Genomic DNA, 22,816 nt, shown 5'->3' on the forward strand with positions numbered 1-22,816 from the left:
GAGAGATGAATATATATATATATATTTCCTGAACGTGATTGGAAGGAGAGAAAAAATCCAGAAGCTGAAATAAATAATTTTTGTTCTTGCTTTCCTGAAAACTATTTACACAAACATGTACAAACAATGCGGAGTTTACACAGAGATGGGCAGAAAGCCTGCCATTTATTACCCCAGGAAAAACAATATCCCCATAAAACATACTTTAAAAAAAGAGACTGGAGGGTATACAGTGAAACGGTTTATGCCACCTATAGAACAGCAACCAACAGGGGAACAAGGCACTGGAGCTCACCCATATAATATACGCGTACACAATCAGAAGGTGTTATGTATCATTAGCCTTAAAAGAAGCATCTTGAGTTCCCTGAACAAGGCTTATCAAACCCCTAGAAGTAAATAGGTGGTTGAACTTTTCTATAATAATGCACCAGAGGTCTAGGCACTTTCTCATCCTGGCTTCACTGGCCTGGGCTGCCTGGGCAGGGACTGTTGCAAAGCTAAGTGGGGGGAGAAGATAACAAGGCAGGAACAGTTCCAGGTCTTGCGGAGGCCCCTGATGGTCCACAACAGGTAAGCCAGACTTCGCTGCAGGGCCTTGTGTGAAATATTTGTTGGCCCCGACCAATTTTGTGTGGTTATATGCCAGTATCTGATTATGTACCTTCTGATCAGAGATAAAGCACGGCGAGAAAAAGTTTTTAATATACTTTGATCCCAATGCTGTCCATCAAGATAAAGGAGCTATATATGTATATTCCAGGATTGCCTAATTTGGAAAATTTATCGCTAGTTTGGTGTTTCCAGTATCTAATATTTGACTATAAATAAGCTTGGGGGTGTGGTTCTGGATTTGGAATACCAAATCCTCCTTGTTTAACTTGTAATTGCATTTTTAATAATTGCAGTCTTGGAGTCGAAGAACCCCATAGGCATTTTCCTAATAAAGAAATTTGTTTTTTTTGGGGGGGGGGAAATTGGGGGGGAATGTGAACTGATCAGAAAGTGAAAGTAAAGACATGCCGAGGTAATTGTATAACCACTGCATATGACGGTATGGTTATTTAAAGGGTTTCTGGGTGTGGGTGGGCGTCCCTCGTGAAATACACACACCCTATCTGGGGTCCACTCCTCCTCACAGAGACCAACCCCTCCACCCTCATGCTGCCAGAGGGAGAATTAGGTAGGCAAGCAGAGACGTCCACTCCTACTCTTCCTCATGTGGCTGTGCTACAGCAACAAGTATGCTACCATTCCTCTGACTCTGTGAAGGAGGACGAAGCAATGTCCTCTCAGAGGAGGACCAACCAAGGCCCACATCAGCACCAGCTGGCCCAGGGGCTAGCTGAGGTTTCAGACGCTGCCAGAAAGCACCTGTTGCTAGCCCAAGTAGTAGGCTCTGTTTGGAGAAAATGCGGCCTTCCACCTGGGCCCCAAATTTACCAGCTTGCTAGGAGCAGCCGTAAGAAAAAAAGCCGCCTCAGTGATGCACGAACCCCACTGTGATAGCAGCACCCTTCTCCCCTCATTGGAGGTTTGCAAAACCCCAAGTGCTGAATGACAACAACGGCTGTGCTGTGGATCTCAAACCTTCTCAGTCGTTCTCTCACGTGAATGCTGCACTTTTGGGTGTTTTGAAGTCATTTTCCACCAAGGCCTTTTTGAAATGTACAATGAGACAGAGGACTGCTGGTTATTTATGATGCCTGATATTTCTTGCACCAAATCATGTCTGAATTTTGAGGCTGTGACTGGTGGATGTAAGGAATTTTTTAGAGAAGCCGCTCTTGCTACTTCTGGCAGCAAATACCGTGGTCTGGAAGAGCACAGTTCAGATCCTGGCTTGGACACAAATCCCTCTGGCTATTTACTGGGCAAGTCACTGTGTTCTTAGGCCTAGGGTTGAAGGTTAGCACCCCTGTCTCAGGCCGGCCTCCCTCCAATTTGGTGCCCTGCAGATGTTTTGGACGATGACTCCTATTAGCCCATCCAACGTGGTGGAGGCTAATAGGAGTCATGGTCCAAAACAGTTGGTGGGCAAGACAGGGGTTTTATCTATGAATTGTACAGCTCTGTAAAACTTCTTTTGTTCTGCATAATTTAGTCTACATTCTAAGAAGTATTTAGCATCGTAAGGCACAATAAACTATGAAGGGTAATAAAACTCCATGCCCAATTAGTATAAAAGGTACAGTATTCAGTCACATCTTTGGTAATGTGGGCTTTTGGGGAGTCCTTGGTAACACTTTGAGGTCCCACCAGCAACAGCCAGAATTTGCTGTGGACACTTTGTTCAGTGCCACAAATTTCCAAGCATGACTTCGCCAGCAACACAGGCTTTTGGCCAACCAAGATACACAAATCCCACCTGCTCCCCACAAAATTAACCAGTCTGATTTGTTCCTAAGATCTCCGTGTTCATTCATTATATTTTTAGAAGGGACTTTGTATGTGTATGTATGGAAAATTGGGATTTAGCTGTAGCACTGAATAGTCCTTGATAGAGCTATCCTCGATGGTCCAAATGGTTTTTAAAAAGCCATCTTCATCTTGCGGAAAATAATCCTGCAAGTTAATTTATCCCTTCCCAATGTTCAGAGGCCTGCTAAAGTCTCCTTTCCTATTTACTAATCTTTGTATCTTTCCCCTCGAAACTTTTCCAGTGTCCCAAACCTCTTTTTGAAAGTAGTACAAATAACGAAACACAGTGCTTCAGATACAGAAATCTTAAGCTCAGGAGCACAAAAACACCTCAAGTTTTGGAACAGTTCTACCTGTCGGTGCAACCTTAAAATTATATTTGTCTTAACATCATGCTGTTGATTTGTGTACAAGTTGGTCATCAACTGTAGTTCCTAAATCTTTCTTAAAATCTAAAATCCCTGATGCCTATCCAGTTTGTCACCAAATGGGTTCTTCTGAATTTAATTCTGTCCCACAAGTCATATTTCTGAATGTATGACCTGTCCTTTACGACGTTGCAGACCTTCCCAATTTGATAAGGATCCTGTCCATTTCCTCATCCATATCGGTAAGATATAGAACTCTGCCCAGTGTTTATTTATTCATTTAGCACAATTCATATGCCACTGAATGATAATGAAACCTCAAAGCAGTTTACAAGAAATATTAAAAATTATCAATAATATTTTTCCGTGGGATGCTGCTGGATACATGCTGTAGTACCCCCCTGCCATGCCAGATCTGGGGAAGATTCAAACCAGCACTACAGAACCTTGAAATCAGAGAGAGGATGCTGCTCAGGAAAATAAAATCCTTGTGACAAGCACATCCCTTCCAGACACCAAAAGAGGTCCACTGTATTGGAGGCCTAAGGTTTCCTATTGCCTATGGAGATGGAAGTAAATCAAATGAAAGAAAGTTTAAGGATGCGGAGAATGACAATGATTTTCTGTTCCTAGAGTAAAAACTGCTCATTTGTTGTTGTGGCTAAATGTTATGAAAAGGAACCAGTTTTGCAGATTTTATTGTTGGTTTACAGCAAATTTTTAAAATATAAAAATAGGAATTCTGTAGTGGCTTAATTGTGCAAGGTGTCACACAATTAAGTCAACTGCACTGGAGATACATGACAGTGAATCAGATACGTGTGCAGTTTATATGGCTGTCGGTGTGTTAGGATGGGAACATGATGTAGAAATAAGCCACAACCATTCCTAGATTTCTATTGCTGGCTGTGCTTTTGATTGGGGAACATGATGCACAGCTGTGAATCTCTCTCTCTCTCTCTCTCTCTCTCACACACACACACACACATACACACACCAACAATTGGGATCTGCTTTGCAAGAATTGCAGTACCGCTTTGGTGGTGAAATGTTCCAAATATGTAAAATGTTATGGGAAGATAGAAAAGATACATGAAAATAAAAAGTCAGGATTTACACACCCACAGTAATTTTAACAGAATCACTTTTTCATTCAGGCAGCTGAATTCACTCATTTCAGTTCAAACAATTCATTCCTCTAAAAGTAACTTTTACAAACCTGCGCCCTCCCCACACACAACAGACACACAATCACACACACAAGCATGTTTCTCACTACAGATGGCTTTTAGTTGTTGTTTAAAAAGGTTCATTTCCCCCTTGACAAAGCACTTTTGGACAAGTTTTGCTTGCCTTACAGAAGTACGGACCTGTTTACAAAACTGATCCTCGGTCCTTGTTTTCCTTGTGCATCAGTTTGCAGAATGATGCTTATTTGGAAGCCAGAACTGTTCAAGGTGCCGCTTCTGTCTACGTTTCTTTTCTTTGGCCACTTCAGAAACGGTATTCCTAAGAACTGCGGCATGTTTTCAAAGAAGGGTTTCTTTTCTTTCTAACAGCACATGTTATAAGACAACATCACACACAACCCACACGTTCTGCAAGCTGCATGCGGCTTTCCTGATTTGAATGTTTAATGGCAGCCACAGGCTCGTACCACCATGTTCCGGTATTTCTTCAGAATGACATTGGAGCTGTCGTCAAAATAGAGGACGGAGATGGCGTTGAGCTGCGTTGGGGCACAGCAAGGCTTCGGCACTGTATCTGGGTTTATAAAGTGAACCTGTTGGGACAAAAAAAAAGTTGCAAGACATCAAGGTAGTCACATCCTTTCTTCTACGGCTGCCATTACAAAATGTTTTGATAGGTGTTAACACAAAAGCATTTCCTATAGACTCCTTCCTATTAACCCAAACTTGAGAACCTGGGTATTTTAATGCAGAGATGGGGAAGATGTAGCTCACCAGATATTGTTGAACTTTAATGCAACAAGGCCAATGGTCAAGATGATGGGGGAATGCAGTCCAACAATATCTGCTTCCCATTCCTGTTGTTAACCAACAGCATCGCTACCATTTTCTTCCATTTTCATATCTTTCACAAGGAGAAAGACAGAGAAAGTCTGCACCACAGCCGTTCCCGTTCAAGTTTCAAGTGAGAGACACAGCATCATCACTTAACAAGGTATTTGAATTTTGCATTAGGTTTGCCTCCTGAACACCAGTGAGGAGCAGCTGAGAGGGAAAATGGCCTTTGATGTTGTGCAAAGCATGCAATTATAGTTCCTTCCTCTGCAAGAAGATCAAAGCATGGGCAGAAAAGGCTCAGCAGAGAGGCAGATGTGGTCCTTGCAAATATGCAAAAGGTGCTCATGCATTTTGCAACTACACGCATGCAATTTGAAGGATGCAACTGCATTTTGAGCTTGGGGTTTTGAACAGTTATAGGTATGGCTTTGCAGTTCAACTGTGCACTGCATTCTTCCACTGGGATTACAGAGTTCTTTTTGCCTTTTCTCACTATCAGAACATGGTGTTGGAGAGCTCTTATTAAAACAAGCAAACGAACAAAAAAAAATATTTATGGAGGAAAAGGAAAGTGAAACTTGGGTGGAGTTAAATATATGTCTGTGTGTCCATGGGAAACAACTATTTATTTTAACAGTTATTTTAATAAGCTATTTCTTTTATGTGACCACTTTATATGATTAATCTTTTAATGAGATCACACACACACACAAATAGTATTACGTTCTCTCTGGCTGATTTTTATGGAGGCTTTTAAGTACTTCATATCCTCTGAAAGTTTTCTTCTGATGAGCAGCTAATACATCTAGTTTGGGCACCTGCTACTACTAATTCTTCTTGATTTCCTCTGACCGGGAAGCAACTTGTGCACACAATGGGTGCAATCCACTGAAAATTAAAAATGGGCTCAGCCGCTTGCTGAGTAAAAGGTAAAGATAAAGTTACAGGACCCCTGGACAGTTAAATCCAGTCAAAGGCGACTATGAGGTTGTGGTGCTCATCTCGCTTTCAGGCTGAGGGAGCCAGTGTTTGTCCACAGACAGCTTTCCGGGTCGTGTGGCCAGCATGACTAAACCGCTTCTGGCGCAACGGAACATTGTGACGGAAACCAGAGTGCACGGAAACGCCGTTTGTCTTCCCGCTGCAGTGGTACCTATTTATCTACTTGCATTGGTGTGCTTTTGAGCTGCTAGGTTGGCAGAAGCTGGAACAGAGCAACGGGGGCTCACTCCATCATGGGGATTTGAACCGCCGACTTTCTGATCGGCAAGCCCAAAAGGCTCAGTGAAGTACCACTGCTGGGAATGGCCAGCCCAGGCTTCTCCACTTGCAACATCAAGGAGCCCAGCACACTCCTTGATGCTCTGCCCAATCTGTAACCCTACAGGAGTAACAGCAACATCCTGCCTTAAATATCAAGCTCTATCTCCTGACAGTTACTGGCCCTTGCCCAGGAGAAAGAAGGAAGTGGCAATGTGAACACAATGAAGCCCTCCCTCTGTCTTTGTAAGCCCACTCCCCTCCCTTTCTCAAAACAGCACAAAGTTATAGTGGTACCTCTGGTTGCGGACACGATCCGTTCCGTGGTGCCGTTCGCACCCAGAAAAGTCAGCAACCAGAGTGCCGCTTCTGCGCATGTGTGAAAGCACGATGGAGCGCTTCTGCGCATATGACAAAACCTAGAAGTAAACACTTCCGGGTTTGTCGTGTTCTTAACATGAAAAAATGCAACCTGAAGAGGTCATAACCTGAGGTATGACTGTATTTGCACCACCTTCTTCTCCCCATTTCAGGATTCCCTCAAAGTGCCCCTACCCAAATTGAGCGAATCTCAAAACGGGTGCAAATAATACCCAGCATAATATCTAGAGGTTATTTTACCCTGTTAAAATCCACAATGACTAACACCTCACACGATTCAAAAATAAATAAATACAGAATGACGCTGATCGGATTAAGTCAAGCTGTTCAAAAAGGGCATCAGGATGAGCTTACCAGTGTTTGTACAATAGCATGGTTTGTTGCATTCATGTAAGAGTTCAATGGAAAGGCACACTCGCCCTCGCAGTAATATGCAGCATAACCTTCTGGAGCAATGATCCAGTCCTGGGTTACATCAGAGGAAGAGAAGATTTAGTAAAACACTCCACAGTACATTTGACATTTACTCAAGAGTAGATGTTCACAGCAGTGGCTTCAGCTGAGCCATCCCAACCTCTGGCTACACCATGGAGGCATTTGCACATAATGATAAGCCAGACTTTCCGGCTAATCATGGTTTATCAGGAACAAGCAGTGTGCTAGCCATGGTTTATCAGGAAAGAGCAATGCATCCTGCCTGATCGCTCCTCCCTTGGCATGAGGGGGATGAACAACAAACCAGGAAGCCTCGGCTTTGTGTTACGTCTGAACTAGGCTGCACGGTTTGTTGCTCCCTAACGAGCAATAACAACCAACAATCTAAATCCATGGTTTGTGGTTGACAAGCTGACTGTGTCTTGTCAGCGAGCAGGAAAAACACAATCCTTGGTTTGGACTAGTTACAGGTGGGTAGCCGTGTTGGTCTGCCATAGTCAAAACAAAATAAAATAAAAAATTCTTTCCAGTAGCACCTTAGAGACCAACTAAGTTTGTTCTTGGTATGAGCTGTCGTGTGCATGCACACTTCTTCAGATACTTGGTTTGGATGTAACACAAAGCCGAATCTTCTTGATCCTGCTCACACCAGGGGAGAAGCAGAGCAGGAGGAACTGGGTAGCACGCGCCAACAAGCAGCTTGTACTTTACTATAATTCCCTATAAGAAAGTCTGGTTGACTGCTGCATGCAAGTGCAGCTATTGAAGGATTTTGTGACTATTCTGCTGCAGATCAGGGGTGCAGGGCCTCAGACCTAGAGGTCAAATGCAGCCCTACAGGCCTTTGCATCTGATGCTTGTGACTTCCCCTCGCACCATACCCTTGCCCCAGGCCACAGTTCTCCTTTGGCCCTGCTTCGCATCTTATTGCCTGGCTGGTTTTTACCTTGCTGGAATGCGTCCTTATATCCTGATAATGGTTCTGGCCTCTCTGGATGGAAGATAGAGAGGAGGGTGCAAAAGCTACCCTACTGTACTAAGGCAAAATTTACATGGATTGCTCCGCCCTCTTCTGCCTATGGCACTGCCCCTAAGTGGCATGTGAGCAGCCCTAGGAAGGTTGCCCAGGAGGAAATATGGCCCTCCAGTGGAAAGTTTTCCCACACCTGCTGCTTATCAAGAACCATTTTTCACTGTATCTCTCGCTTTGCAGCTGGGTATTTTTGGTGGTGCAAGGGAATCAAGTTCCAGATACTTGGTGAAGGAACCAAATGGCCACATTCTGGAAGGCTGTTGGAGCCAATAACTAGGTGGAGCTTCCATCTTTAGGACTAGTGAATACCCCTTGCTGATGGCCAATAGGGGAGGCAGACTTGGCTTTTGGGCTCCCTGGCAGGCATCTGGTGACTGCTGTTTCAATGCTGCATCTGCCATCACTCTCAGTAAACCACTAGCAATGCCCTGAAGTCTTTGAGGATGGCTATGAAGAGGAGCGGGGGGCGGGGGAGTGTTTGGGGCACCCCACTAAGAGCACAAATTTATTAACCTACACAGGTAATCTTTTGTGATATTGGAAAACAACTGCATTTGAGGCATGTGCCCCACTGGCATTAAGCAACCACTTCACATTTTTCAAGATTCAGTATGCAGGGCTGATCAAACTGTGGCTGATTTGGGTGAGGGCATTCGTTCATCATTAAACCAGCAGACATTTAGATGGGCGCAGCCAAATTAGAGTTCAACAAACTAAGTTGAGAGTATGATCCTGAGGAGTTGCAAACCTGCAGGACTGATGACCAATCAATAATATCCCCCCCCCCCAAAAAAATCCCTCCGGTTGTTATGACTTTGCAGACATACAGTGGTACCTTGTTTTGCGACCGGGATCCGTTACGGAGCCTTGGTCGCTAGCCGTAAGGATGCAGGGCAAAGCACATGTGCAAGTGGCAAACCCGGAAGAAACCCGTTCTGGTACTTCCGGGTTTGCCTCGGACGTTCACCGGAATGGACGCTAGACGAGGTGGACGTTCATGGAGGTATTACTGTACATTAGAAGTTTGCAGCAACTGCCAGGATGGGCTTAGGCCCTGCTCTTCTCTTAAGGGTCAGAACTTGGAAAATGGGTCATGGGATTCGCATTACTAGCACGATAGCAACAGAGGACTAAAAAGGCACCACAAACCTCTGATTCCAAGCACAGAAATCACATTACCTGCCAGCCAAGATCCCTGAAGCTGACATAGAGCTCATGTTTCTTGCAAGCTTGTCTCTGGTCAGTGCTGCTGTTTTCTGAGTTTGAAAAGTGTTGAGTAGGAAAAGGAGAGAGAAAAAATTACCATTTTAGCTGAGATTGACCAGCAGCACACTACACTGCAATTTTAGTGAATGCAACACCCAGTTAAGGGCACTTTCTATCACCCTCACCAGTGACTTAAACGAACATTTTAACGCCAGACTTTCATTTGAGGGGGCACATATCAAAATTTGAGTTGGGGGCAGGATCAAAATTCTGCCTCAAACTCTGTGCGAGGAAAAGCTGTTGGCAGTATTGCGAGGGGTGAAACAAGAGGCCATTCCCCTTGATGACTTAATGTATTATAAGCTTCAACAATAGGAAACTTTGTTAATCAACATTTTAAGCAGCCTATTGTTTCCCGTGAAAAATCAAGGAAGTCCCCAGAAATAAATTATTGTTACCTCTGATCCACATAGGTATTTGCAAAATCAGCTATGCCATCTCACTCAAACCAGGGCAAAACCTCAGAAAAGTAAACAATGCTTCTGTGTTTACACAACCCTAACCTGTATTTATTCAAGTGCTTTTGCCTATGGCTACTTGTTCATTAACTGGGCAAAGGCAAAACACACTCACACTTTAGCCTCAGTCAGGCTTCTCCTCTCTGGTAGGTGGTTGTAAAATCACACACAACATGCGGTGCCTATTTCTCCATATAGTTTGGTGCCCGGGCTCAGAGTTGGGAACCACGGCCATGTTATGGCTTGGTGGTTCTGCGGCACACAATGCGGCAAACTTGTGGATGGGCAGAGGTGCCATTGGTGGGGTCCCACCCAGCCAGTAGAACTCCTGCTCCACCCATCTTCCACCCTGGCTGCTGGCCTGTATTGCCCCAGCCAGCATTCACTCCCTGAAACAGAAATTGTTCCAGCTTTTAAACAGCATTCCCCACCAGCGTTAGCTTTATGGAAAGCACACACCTAATGCCCGCATACCTCCGAGGTTTGACACCCGAAAGGCTTCTTGGTTCTTTGGCGTCTTCGACCGGTTCTGGTTCCGCTGTTTGCCTCCTGTGGAACGGATGCTGCGGAGATGCACCTCTGTGGCTTTGAAGAAAACCACGGTGAATGGCTGCTTGTTTTGCGGGCCGTGTCTTCCAATAAGACCAGCTAACTTGGGGTTGATGCTTTGCCCTAAGGAGATGGGGGACGGACAGACTCATTAGCTCTGAAGCGGAGTGTTACCTGCTTCCCGTTTGCACCAGGAGTAGCAGGAAGACAAATAGTCGGACCTGCAAACCCACAAACTAAACTTCCCATGGCTTTTCCAGACGCACGTTGAGGCTAACTTAAAAACTTGTCATCGACATCCATTTGCCTCAAGAGACAACGGAGTGAGCCTCCAGGGGTGAAGTCAAGCTGCTGAAGAATCCCAGCGCCTGCTGTGGCTGCAGAGACCGGTAACTCCTAACTGCTGCCCCCTGCACTGCATCTGCAGCACCAAATAACCACCCCAGGGTGCAAGCCTGTGGATATGGAGTTCCTGGGCTGCCCAGATCACAAGACCCCTCTCTCAGCCTTGTTGATGTGGTCCAAAGGAAAGCAGAGCAATATGTTTGGCACCATCCTGGCTACAGAAGTTGCAAGAAGGTGGAATGCAAGGTACCATCCAACCATCTTAGGGGCTCTACTCTGGATTTGTGTAGGGTTTACTCCTTTGCCCTTTCTTCTCTGAAAGATGTCCCCCACAAGTCAGTGGTTACAGGGTTTTTTTTTCTTGGGGGTTTGCTCCCAAAGCCTTTCAAACTAGGTTTAGGATAAAAAAACTGGGCCCTGAAATTAATGCAGCTTTTCTCGCAAGCAATGCTTCACCACAACAAATTTTGTGTTATATGCCACGGTGCCCAAACTGAAGCAAATGTTACGTTATGCTAGGTCAACTTCAATATTAGACTCCCCTGGGTTTTTTATTATTATTATTTATTTGCAGTATTTATTTTGCTTTTTGCTTTTAAGAGAGGTTTCTTTGAGTTCAGCAGCTTAGAATTTGATGTGATCCTGTAAAAAGGAACCATAAAAACTAGGCTCAGTGGAACACTAAATTCTCACTGGAAGGTTATTGGCTTAAAACAAAAACGTCTCATCTTAAATAAAGTCCAATGCCATTCTGGATAGATTGGGCTTGAGGGCAAGAAATGGTGTTAGTCTTACCAAGATATTTTGCTTACTGACACCAACTTTTGTACTTCAGTGTGCAAGCTGGACTATGCCTGGCTATTCAGATTTGTGTGTTCCCACAAGCCAGGGTTGATTGCTCTCGATGCTACAGCCTAAAGGCAGTGTGGTACAGTGGTTAGTGTGTTGAACCAGGACACGCAAGACCAGGGATTATCACCACTCTGCCATGAAGCTCACTGGGGTAGCCGTGAACCAGTCATTCACCCTCTCAGGCTAGCCTACCTCAAAGAACCATGTGTGCCACTTGGAGCTCATTGAGGAAAGGTGCGACAGAAGTCTAAACAAATATATGGTGGTAGTCCACTATGTTTTACTCAGAGCAGATCCATTGAAATTAATGGACCTAACTTAGCCATGTTCATTCATTTCAATGGGTCGACTTTTAAGTAAGATGCCAGAAGAAATGGGATCACTGCTCTTTTGACCTGCTCTCGCCTAGGCAAATTCAAAGTGTGTATTCTGGCGTATAAGACTACTTTTTAATCCAGGAAAATCTTCTCAAAAGTTGGGGGTCGTCTTATACGCCGGGTGGAGAATCTGCGGTCGAGTATATCTCAAATTCTATATTTTAACTGGAAAAGTTGGGGGTCGTCTTATACGCCCAGTCGTCTTATACGCTGGAAAATATGGTATTTACAGCAGGCTGGGTCAATTTAGAATCTTCCTATTGGCTGCCAGTTATAGGAGAACAGGATACCGAACTAAATGTGTTTTGGGACTGATCCTGCATGGCTATTCGTATGCTCAAATGGTTGCATTATTTAAACAACAACAACCAAACTCTGGTTCTTTAGGACTTAAAAACCGATACTGATGTCCCACAACTAAATGTAAAGAGACAACCATATTCTCAAATGACTCTCCTTAGGCTTCAGCACCTTGAAGGCTATATAATTTGATGCACAGTTCCTTGGGAGCGAGTCCCATTAAACTCAACGAGACTTAGTGCCAAGCAAATGCACAGAGGTTCAGGCTGAAGGATAGCTCTGCTCTCCTTTCCTCTGCAATGAGACAAACAGGATGTGAACCCGTAATAAGTAAGAAACCCAAGTAAGCTCCGAGAAGTCAGCTGCTGCTCCAACATATTGTCAGGGAGGAAAGAATTAAGAGTGCTTAGAAGATGACAGAATGCCCCAGGCTAAAAAATTACTTCAGCCTCTCTCGCATTGCTTCACTTTATCCAAACTTTCTAAGAGTAAACAAAGAGCCTTTAAAATTCCCTTTCCTTCCCTATCGTTGCTGGATCTCGCTGGCGCTGATACAAAGGAATCGAGATTGCTATTAAATATGAACTAATGTATTTCATTATCGTTTCAAACAACACTTCAAAACAACTCTGCTTGGGCTGACCAAGGTCTCCATGGGACAACTGGGATGGACACCAAAGGCCGTGTCAATGCCATGCATTCCATCTGTTCCTCGGCTAAGCTACTACCCATATAATGGATCTCCTTGTTCCTCCTGGTTTTCATTCTTGCTTGGTTTGGAAAAAGGGAAGTCTGTTTCTGGTGATTGCATTATGCTCTCCAGAGGGCTGGGGACAGGGTGTTCTGAATGTTGCCAAAAACAAAACAAAAAAACCAGAAATGGGTCCAGGGTTTGGGGCCAAGATGTCACCATCGTGTTGTTCTGTTTCACATTTAAATCAGTAAATGCTAGAGAGGCAATGGGAGCTATGAACCTGTGTCTGGGGGATCACTTTGGAGCTGGTTAGGGTGAATAAACAGAAGCCACCCCTGATGAAATGGATTAAGTTTGTTGGTTGGGAGTTCTGTTGCACCTGGAAGAAAAATTCAGCCTGAGGATGCATTCCCTCTGAGGATTCAAGGATGTTACCACTTGAGTCTGGTGCTGGCCTTGAATATACTACTGTGTTGGGATTTTTAAATACCTAAGTGGCCAAAGACCCAGCTTGGTAACCCCCCCCCCCAACATACATTTGTGTACACACACACAAAAACAAAAACCTGGGTAGCACCCCTGTAGCTACAGCTCAGAATTAGCTCATATTTTAAAGACATAAAATATTATAGAAATGTCAATTGGTCCAGATCATTGCCCCCAGCTCGTCCATGGGAGGCTCAGTCCAAGGTTACCTGTCACTAAACCAACATTCCCATAGAGCTACCCAGTCTTAAACCCCACCAGGATGTGGAACTGCTCAGCCTGGTCTCGCTTGACCCTGCTTTGTGCCCACTGACTCTGCTTACTGCTGGTCCCTTGCCCATCAGAACCCTCGTTCTGCTGGGATTATTACCTGCTGCGGGACAGTGGGTAGGAGTCGCCTAACCAGCTCCATCAGCAGACGCCCTGTGTCAGGGCAACACCTGAGCAATGGGGTTTCCTCCCCTCTCTTCCACCTGCGCCCACCCCCACTGCAAAAAGATGGCTCTTGGGTGGGTCAGGAGAACAGTGCGCAGGGAGAAGGCGTTGTTCCGTCTGACTATCCGGAATGTTTGCACAGACGATTGGCAGAGCGTGATGCTAAATTCCACCCAATGCCTTTGGAAGTATTCCAAGAAGCTGCTGAAGGAAGCATCAAAAGGGAAGGACCATAATGCTGGATGGAAGGGGAAATATATATAAGGATGGTAGGTGTCAAGTGGACACTAGAAGGACAAGAAGTAATAGTCATAGGAAAGCAGCAGAGGCCTATATAAAGCATGGAAAACTACTTCTAAGACTTCAGTAGGCTGGGTCCATCCAAACTCTTATCAGCAATCACGAGGGACAGCGCCATCCTTTTTTCAAAAGCAAATGAATGCCGAAGTGACAGTCTTTGAAACTATCTGGTTCCTGTGGAGCTGCTCCAGTAGAGCTCCGTTATTAATCTGGCCCATGTACAGGAGGCAGGAAAGATGAACAAATCAGAGGGGCAGCAAGAATGGAGGGTTGGGATAGGAAAACGTCGCCATTTCTAAAAACAACTAGCCATAAACTGCAGGATGAAGCCAAAATGGAGATTTGTCAGTGATGACTTTTCTGAAACATACCATCTATGCTTTCCACTGATAGCTGCAATCCGAGGTTGTGTTGTGGGTTGACCACCCAGTGATTACTAGTTGCTGTAATATCAAACACTAGCCAGCCTTCTTCCGCGGCCCAAATTGTCCGAGTGTCGAGCAAGAACAAATCTGAATCCCTAGAGAGAGATAAAGAAAAAGGAGAGAAAATCATTAGGATTTTTGAGGATGATTAAGACATATTACTACATTAAAACAATACTAAAAGCAACCATGGATAAACCATGGATATACAGCAGGAATAGTCGACAGGATGCCCTCTAGATGTAAGTCCCTGACCACTTCCCATGCTTACTGGGGTTAAGGGGAAGTTGAGTAATTAACATTGGGTAATCTCTGACCTACAGGGTAGCACCAAAGAGATGGAATGGGCAAATGAAATAAAAAACCAAAAATGCATTTATGACTTTTATCCCTCCAAAAAACTGCGAACGTTTATAATTTATGGGAAGAAACCACACACTTTGGTGTCGACTCCGCTGCTTACAGCCAAGCCTGTCTTTATACTGAGGTACTCTGGACCACAACACTTCAGGCAGCAGCCAAGCAATACCACACATTGCAATCAGCCAAAAAAACCCAGGCAGGCAGCAATCACACCAATTCTCTAACTGATGCAGACAAAACACACACATACACAGGCTGGCCGAGAGAGAATACATAGCACAAAGATTTTAAAAGAATACTAGGGCTGCAATTCTTTCTTGGGGTAAGTCCCAGTGAACACAATGGGGCTTACTTCCGAATAGAGATCTATAGGACTGCACTGTAAGTAAACAAATTATATAGAACTGACAGAAACTATTGTTTCATTTGAATGCAACATTCAAACCGCACATTTGCTTTATTCAAACAAACGCAGAGCTTTACTTGAAAATTATTTTTACTGGGACACTTGTAAATATTTTAAGACATGATAGCCTAAAGCAGGGGTGTCCAACTGGTCGACCCCTGGTTGTTACAAGTCGACCGTGGGTGAAAAGGAGCAGTTGGCCCCCTCCCTCTTTGCTTTATCCGTGCATGATTTCAAGAGCGGAAGACGGAGTTCACCTGAACCCCCTAAAAAAGGTCAACAACTTTGACCTGCCCCCCCCCAAATGGGTAGATCACTGCCAGTTTTTCATTCTGTGAGTGGATCACAGTCTCTTGGGAGTGGATGTCCCTGGCATACACTTTCCTCATGCTGTTTAGATTTTAAGTGAGCAGGGTGGGGGGAGAAGATGCTGAGAACTGTTCACATGTGCCCCAGATAAATAATGGCTTCCAAGCAGTCTTCAAACCTAGCCCCACTTCAGGGTGCTTCATAATTGTAATGTTTCAGTGACATCCTGTTGCATGTTGTTCTGTTGCATTCCACAGAACAAATACTGCAAACGGAGGTTTCATATCAACCAACAGCCCTTCAGAAAACAATACTTCACAACTAAGGAAGGAGGGAGCTCATCTGAAAGTTATCAAGTGATGTCCATTGCTCAATTTATGCACCAGCATAAAGGACCATCTCACCCCTTGTACACTGAGCCAATCGCTGCACTCTGCAAGAAAGGGCATCTGGAAGGCACCATCTTACCAGGAGGTCCATTCCACATGATGTCGGAATCGGGCCATCAGTGTGGCAGCACCTCCCCTATGAAACTCCCTCATGATACAACTCAGGCAGGAGGCGACATCTCTGTTGCCTTATTATGGCATCTGTTGAAGACCTTCCTTTTTCAATAGTTAGAGAAGGACAGTATTTACTTGAGTCTAATGTCCCATCGAATCTAACGCGCACCTTAATTATTCAGAACCTTGAAACCCAAAAAAGTATTTGCTGGCGAATGTAAATGTGCCATCGAATCTAATGCGCACCTTAATTCTCACAACGAAATTTGGCTAAAAAGGGGGAGCATTGGATTCAAGTAAATACGGTATATTCTAGTTAGAATCTGTAGGAAATTTGAAATTATATCTATATCTATGTGCACAGGCAACCCCCAAATTTTTTTTTGGGGGGGGCTGCATTCTGGGTCATTGCACATGATGGCAGAGGGCACATAAGGCTGCTCAGCCCCTCCTATTCCAGCTTTTCTGGCCACTTCCGGGTTGCCGCAATGCGCGCATGCATGGGCGTAAATCAGTTGTTGCCTAATTGTTTTAACTGTTTTTTAGCATGTGCAATTCTTTTTAATTTTTTATATACGCAGTTTTTATATATGTTGTAATTGTACTGGGAAAGTGCTTTGAGATGCTTCATAAGAAGCAATGCATAAATGAAGTCATCATAATATGTAATCATAATATACAACCCTTTTTTATGGGGAAATGTCACTAGAAGGTGGCATTTCACCTTCATTCTTTTATCTATGGTTCCTACAAGAGCTTTTCCTGTCTTGCAAACACGCACACTGTGATACTGCAATATGATCATGAGAAATAAAACACGTTCGGCGGTTGAATTGCAACTTTTACCATTTACAGGAGTGCATTTGCAAAGACAAGTTAATCATAGGATGATATAGAGGAGAAACGTCACCCCTGCTAATAATCTGAGCATCTCAGGGGCTGAACGGGAGAGAGAGAGAGCAACAATGCAACCTGTGAACACACAACCACATGCACTTACTTTCAGACGTCTGGTCCAACTATAAAAGGTTCCATATACGGTAAATATACTGCTAATATATGCCAATCTTGCACAAACAACCACAACATCTATGTTTATACTACTAGCATAGATATTGTGGCTGTTTGTGCAAGCTTGGTAATTGGATATGCAAACACGGCACCTTCAATTTCGGTCTGTTTTGCTGACTCTCGTGTATCATCTTGCCAAACATCTTGTGCACACTTTGCATAGATATTTGTGTAACTAATTACTTTGCGATCATTCCAACAGAGGCAAAGATGAGACCAGCTGTGTGTTCATGAGACAGCCTTAGGAAGCCAGGAAGCTGTTGGACCACTGACTGGCAGCAGCTCCCCAGGTTTTCAGACCCAGGTCTCTCCCAGCCCTACCTGGGACCTTCTACATTTGAGCCTGGGACCTTCTACATTCAAAGCAGATGCTCTGCCAATAGGCCATTGGAGGGTGGAACTCCCAGTCTTTCTGGGATAACATTGTGGCAATGGGGAGCCCCCCCCCCCGATCCCGTTCCTGTGGCTTGCTTCCATGCCCCCCTGCCAGAAATAACTCTGCTCCAAATGCCAGTTGCTAGGGGACTGAAGAAGCAACGAGAAAGGACACTCTGGCCCCACGCACCAGCCAAAGAAACAGGGCCTCACTAATAATAATATTTATCCTGCCCATCTGGCCAGGCCTCCTCGGCCACTCTGGGCGGCTCCCAACAGAATATTAAAAACACGGTAAAACATCAAACATTAAAAACTTCCCTAAACAGGGCTACCTTCAGACATTTTATAAAAGTCAGGTAGTTGTTTAGTTGCTTGACCTGTGATGGGAGGGCGTTCCACAGGGCGGGCGCCACTACCGAGAAGGCCCTCTGCCTGGTTCCCTGTAGCTTTGCTTCTCGTAGTGAGGGAACCACCAGAAGGCCCTCGGCGCTGGACCTCAGTGTCCGGGCTGAACGATGGGGGTGGAGACGCTCCTTCGGGTTTACTGGTCCGATCTTACCGTTTCCTGAATGATGGGACCAACTGCTACTCAGGGAAGAACAACCCACAAGGGGAGATCAGTCTGACTGAATAATAAATGTTTGTAGCTCGTCACTTTGTTCCGGCTTCAAAGAGCTGAATCTCCCTCCTCTACATTTTTTTTTTCTGACGTTCCTCTTCCACTGTGGGTTTTGCCTGTTTATTATTGATACAGCTTCTGACATGTGCTGAAGACGCATCTCTTTGCCCTGGCTTTTGACAAGAGGTGTCTATTTTAAGGGCCCATCTTTTTTTGTGACTGTTAAGTTGTTTTGAACTGTTTTTGCTATTGTGTTTTAATATTACGTTACCCACTCTGGAATCTTTGGCTGAAGGGCTAGTAAATAAATAAGTAGTAGTAGTAGTAGTAGTAGTAGTAGTAAATGTGGTGAGCCACTTGGGGAGACAATAACTATCTGAAAAGAGTTATAAACGCATACCTCTTATTTAATAGTTTAATTATTTAGCTATTTAAATGTGTACCTCTTAGGCCTAAAAACTGAATAAAAAATAGGCTCGGAACAAAAACAGAACCTGCCCAACAGACTAAGATTCCAACATAGTAAAAAAAAAAAACTTTGCATCTGGCCTACAATACTTGAGATTCGAATTTTAGGGCCAATAGGAGACTGCATGGAGGGTCAGCACTGCTTCAGGAAGGAGCACCAGGAAGGAGAGGGGTAAGGTTAGCACAGTGCAAACACACTGGTAGGAGCCCTGGATTTACTCCGCTGACAGTGTTTGCACCGTGCTAGGCTCTTTATCCTCCCCGCCTTCACTTTCTCCGTAATCAGCAGGAGCAACACAGCTGTGAGGTTGTCAACTGAGCACTGCTGACACACCATTGCCATCCGCTACTCTTGAGGATGCATCGTACGCTTTTAACTTTTTAAATGCTATATTTCGAAACTGTTGCTCATGCCAACACCCTGGAACCTTATGGTAAAGGCCAGGCAGGCAACAAATAAATGAATGAGTAAAATCATTAAAGAAATAATCACATAAAAGGGGAATGGGATTGTGTTAGCTCCACACACATTTGCATCATTCTCCAGGAGTTGCAGGATGATTGCATGGAGCAGGGATATCCCCCTGCACTCGTGGAGGTTCCCTGCATGCTCTAGAATCCCAGAAAAATCACTTTGACGTGGCATCAACACCTCCAGAGGGCTTTAAAAATTAAACTAGAAGAGGTGGAGGTGAAACAGAATTAGAAATCAGCGAGCTGAATTGCCCAAAATGAAATAAATGAGTTTTAAAGCATTTGAGAGAAAGAAACGGAATAACACGAACAAAAAATAATTGGCAGGGTCCCATAAAGTGGCAGAAGATTTTTAAAAAGCATGAAAATGCAAGAGAGAAAGAAAGAGATATGGTGCCAAACCAGCAATGAACAAACAGAAGAATATAAAGACCTACAGAAGAATACAGAGGAGGAGAGCAGTCCTAGAATCTTAGAATTGTAGAGCTGGGAGGGACCCTAAGGATCCTAGCCCAACCCCCTGCAATGTGGGAATATGCAACTGTCCCATATGGGAATCAAACCTGCAACCTTGAAGTTACCAGTACCACGTTCTAACCAACTGAGCTATGCAGAGCAGAGGAATAGTTAGTTGGTGGTCTCTGATTATAATTTTTATGTGTTTTTGTTTATATATATATATATATATATATATATATATATATATATATATATATATACACACTCTGCTGCAAACAGAGTATCAGGCACCTTTTGAGGTTGCTTGAGACACACTTTGTAAGTCCAGGCCGCAGACTTCCCTTTTCCCCTTATAAAAGGCCAGCCTGGGGAACAGACAATGCTTTTGAGGCCTCCCTCTACTGGTTTGCATCAAGGAGACCACACAACTTGTTAGCCAGGTTTCTGCCACTGAAATGCTTCCTGGGGCTTTCAAGTCATAACCAACATCTGACCGAAGGACTCCCACAGGAAGCAGGGATGAGAAAGCATTGCTCTTGGACTCAAACACCAGCATCTGATGTGGAATTTCCAGAGGTGAAAGGCTTTCATGCTTCCTTTGCTGCTTGACTCATCTCCTTCGCCCACAAACCACGATTCACGAAAGTTTAAAGGGGGGGGACAGGGAACGGGGAGTAAAGCAGCCACTTCTTGAAAGCTACTGCTTTTATTATTAAACTTACACAGGGGAGGAAATTGCAGCCTTTGAGAAAGAAAAGCTCCCATGCCGACATAACGCATGTCACTGCACGCCGTGAGTCCGCCTGGGAAATTGTATAATGCGTTTGTTTTCCTGTAGTTAGTTATAGTCCTGGGCAAACAGCAGGCCTGGAGGGGGAAACCCTCAGCAAGGGAGATCAAAGGGAGTCCTCCTTGCCATATGCACACACTTTTGGAACTTTCCTACCCTGGTGACCAATAATTTTACTCTACAGCAATAATGGATTAGCGCTCCCTGCTCTAGCCGCCAAAGAGTGGGACAGAGTGTTGGAAGACGAGCATCCGCGATCACGAAACTCCTTCCAAGCTAAACAACTCACTTCTTCCATCATGCCTTTTTAGTCAAGAAAAACACCAACCAAACAAAGCACCGGCTCGATTTGTTATTCATTCGGTTTCCTAAATGCAGAAGGCGCAACGCAAAATGAAATCAAAGGGCATGCCAATCAATCAAGTTACGCCATACGAAAGCCACATTAAGTCACAGGGGAAGGAAGGTTCCGGGCCCCGTTTCGGAGCAGCGTTGGGCAACTGGCAAGATTGGAGTCAGGATCCAGCCCACGCTTTCCGAGCCTCCAACCAAGCCTGGTGCAAATTTGTGCATGGAAAGGCTTTGGGTGAACTAGGTCTCGAGGGGGTATTTCTAGTATTTGGCCTAATGAGTCCTCTTGAAGTGCTCAGCTATAAGATATAACAGCAGTGTCTGTGCAGTTGGATCAAGTCAGACACCCGTGAAAACAGAGCCATTCATCAGTCTTACTGTTCACTCAAGTCCAAGGCATCTCTCCTAGCCTACCTTCAGCCAGCCTGCCCAAGATGGAGCTCTCTTTCTCTCTTTTCTCCCTTCTTCTTCCTAGCACCCCTAGTTAAAAACACTCTTCCTGTCAGCTCACACCCAGTTACCCTAGCAACCTTCCAAATCCCCAGTCTCTGTTCATACCTCAGGGCAGTGGGGAAGGACAATTTCTCCTGCATTGCCAATCGCCCTCATTTGTTTATTAATGTCTTGGTCGTTTTTTGCACAGGCTAGCCCAGGAATTCCTCTGCATGTTATATTTCTCTCTTCGCATTTCAAATAATCAAAATCTTTCTATTCTAATCTTTCTGCCTGGCACAACGAACATCGAAATATGTCAATCCTTGATTCTTAGACCAAGGCTGAGTCCACCCTGTGTATGCTTCTCAGCAGCCACATCAAGGGATAGTTTGTGCATGTGAAACAGCCATTGTGGGTCAACAACCATCACAGACAGAGCTTTCGTATTGCTTCGCGTCTTCTCAACCACCGACAGTCTGAAAAGGATGAGTTTGCACATTCAGATATGAGCACTGTGGTATGAGATGCCACTCAGTTGTTCCAGCCACTCGTGCATTTATTGGCTCTTGCCTTTTCATCCCCCAGCTCAGGCTGGGGTCTTTCCTCAGTCACTCACCTTCCTGGGTGTTCCTGGAGGACCTGGTAGACACTGATCTGGAATGTTTCATTATCAAAGCGTTCTCGGATATAGTCTTTGTAAATCCGAAACTCAGCAGCCGTCACTGTTTCACCCTCGGGGATTCTGGAGAGGTCAAACCGGAACTCGCGGCGATGGCTGCGCTGGTGATAGAACTCTTTGTCATGCTCCACTGCAAAAAAAAATAAAAAAATGCACACTTAATGGCACTTACGCTTTTTGGATGAACCATAAAAGCATCCTGCTTCTATATGAGCAGAGTGGTATACGTCTGAACGTGGACACAGAGAATGGGGGAGAGGGGAGGGCACAGTAGGGGGTGGTGGGGTAGGGATTCTACCAACAGTATAGAGACCCACTACTCTTGCAGAAAAATATTTAAGAGGTTGCACATCTGGTGTACAGACATGCTGGCTGTACGAAGAGTGTGCACTCCAGCTCCCCAGCAGCGTTAAAAAACTGAGATATGAAAGCTAGGAGCTAAATGGCACCTTAAACCTAGGTTAGAGGCACCACAACAGAATTTCTAGGCACACTTTTTTTTAATAGCAAGAATACAAAGCTGAAAATGAATGTAATGAAAATGAGTATTATATTCATTTTTCACATGGTTCAGTCTTCATCTGAAGACTGCAGAAACAACAACAACGAAGCCTTACTTCCCCTGCCTGCCACCATAATATTCTTATGAGGGTCCCTTCTCCAGTCCTCAAAGAGTGGCTGGAAGTGGGGAGGCAGAAAAAGGTCCTGCAGTGGCAGTTTTAATCTGAAATCTTAGGTGCAGTACGGCTCCCAGAGCTCAGAAACTGCTTGCATTAATGAAATCCCCTGTCACAAAAAGTGCGTAGAACGATGGGAACGCTGCTCTCCAGCATGCATAGAAGTCAGCACAACTCTTTAAGCACCAGTGAGATACATTCAGTACATGGGAATATAGTAAACAACCGGTCTACCACCCATAGGCAGCCTTATGCTCATATGTGAAGACTACACAAAGGAACAGAGGGCAGGGATGAACATGTCAAGCTGGATCCTGCCCATGCCACTGTGCCCATCACCCTCCACAAGTTGCAGGGTGACGCCTGAAGCAGGGAGCCTCCTCTACTTGTGGGGGCTCCCCATACTATTTAGAACCCTGGAG

At 44.7% G+C, this 22,816-nt stretch overlaps 1 protein-coding gene across 2 annotated transcripts in view; it reads right to left on the reverse strand.

The window, feature by feature from the left end:
• Window positions 1-3,470: 3,470 nt before the first annotated feature.
• Window positions 3,471-22,816, reverse strand: part of BMP7 (bone morphogenetic protein 7) — a 74,490-nt gene continuing 55,144 nt past the window's right edge. Inside the window, exons 2-7 of one of the 2 annotated variants that reach the window (XM_033153598.1) lie at window positions 21,655-21,847; window positions 14,359-14,507; window positions 10,109-10,321; window positions 9,105-9,181; window positions 6,812-6,922; window positions 3,471-4,572 (exon numbers count right to left, since the gene is read on the reverse strand). In XM_033153598.1, coding sequence (XP_033009489.1) covers window positions 4,423-4,572; window positions 6,812-6,922; window positions 9,105-9,181; window positions 10,109-10,321; window positions 14,359-14,507; window positions 21,655-21,847 — 893 coding nt within the window. In that variant the 3' untranslated portion in view covers window positions 3,471-4,422. The remainder of the gene's footprint in view (window positions 4,573-6,811; window positions 6,923-9,104; window positions 9,182-10,108; window positions 10,322-14,358; window positions 14,508-21,654; window positions 21,848-22,816) is intronic. The other variant, XM_033153599.1, reaches the window with a different exon arrangement.

This window comes from Lacerta agilis, chromosome 6 (genome assembly GCF_009819535.1).
Source record: "Lacerta agilis isolate rLacAgi1 chromosome 6, rLacAgi1.pri, whole genome shotgun sequence".
In the NCBI taxonomy this organism is placed as follows: Eukaryota; Metazoa; Chordata; class Lepidosauria; order Squamata; family Lacertidae; genus Lacerta; species Lacerta agilis.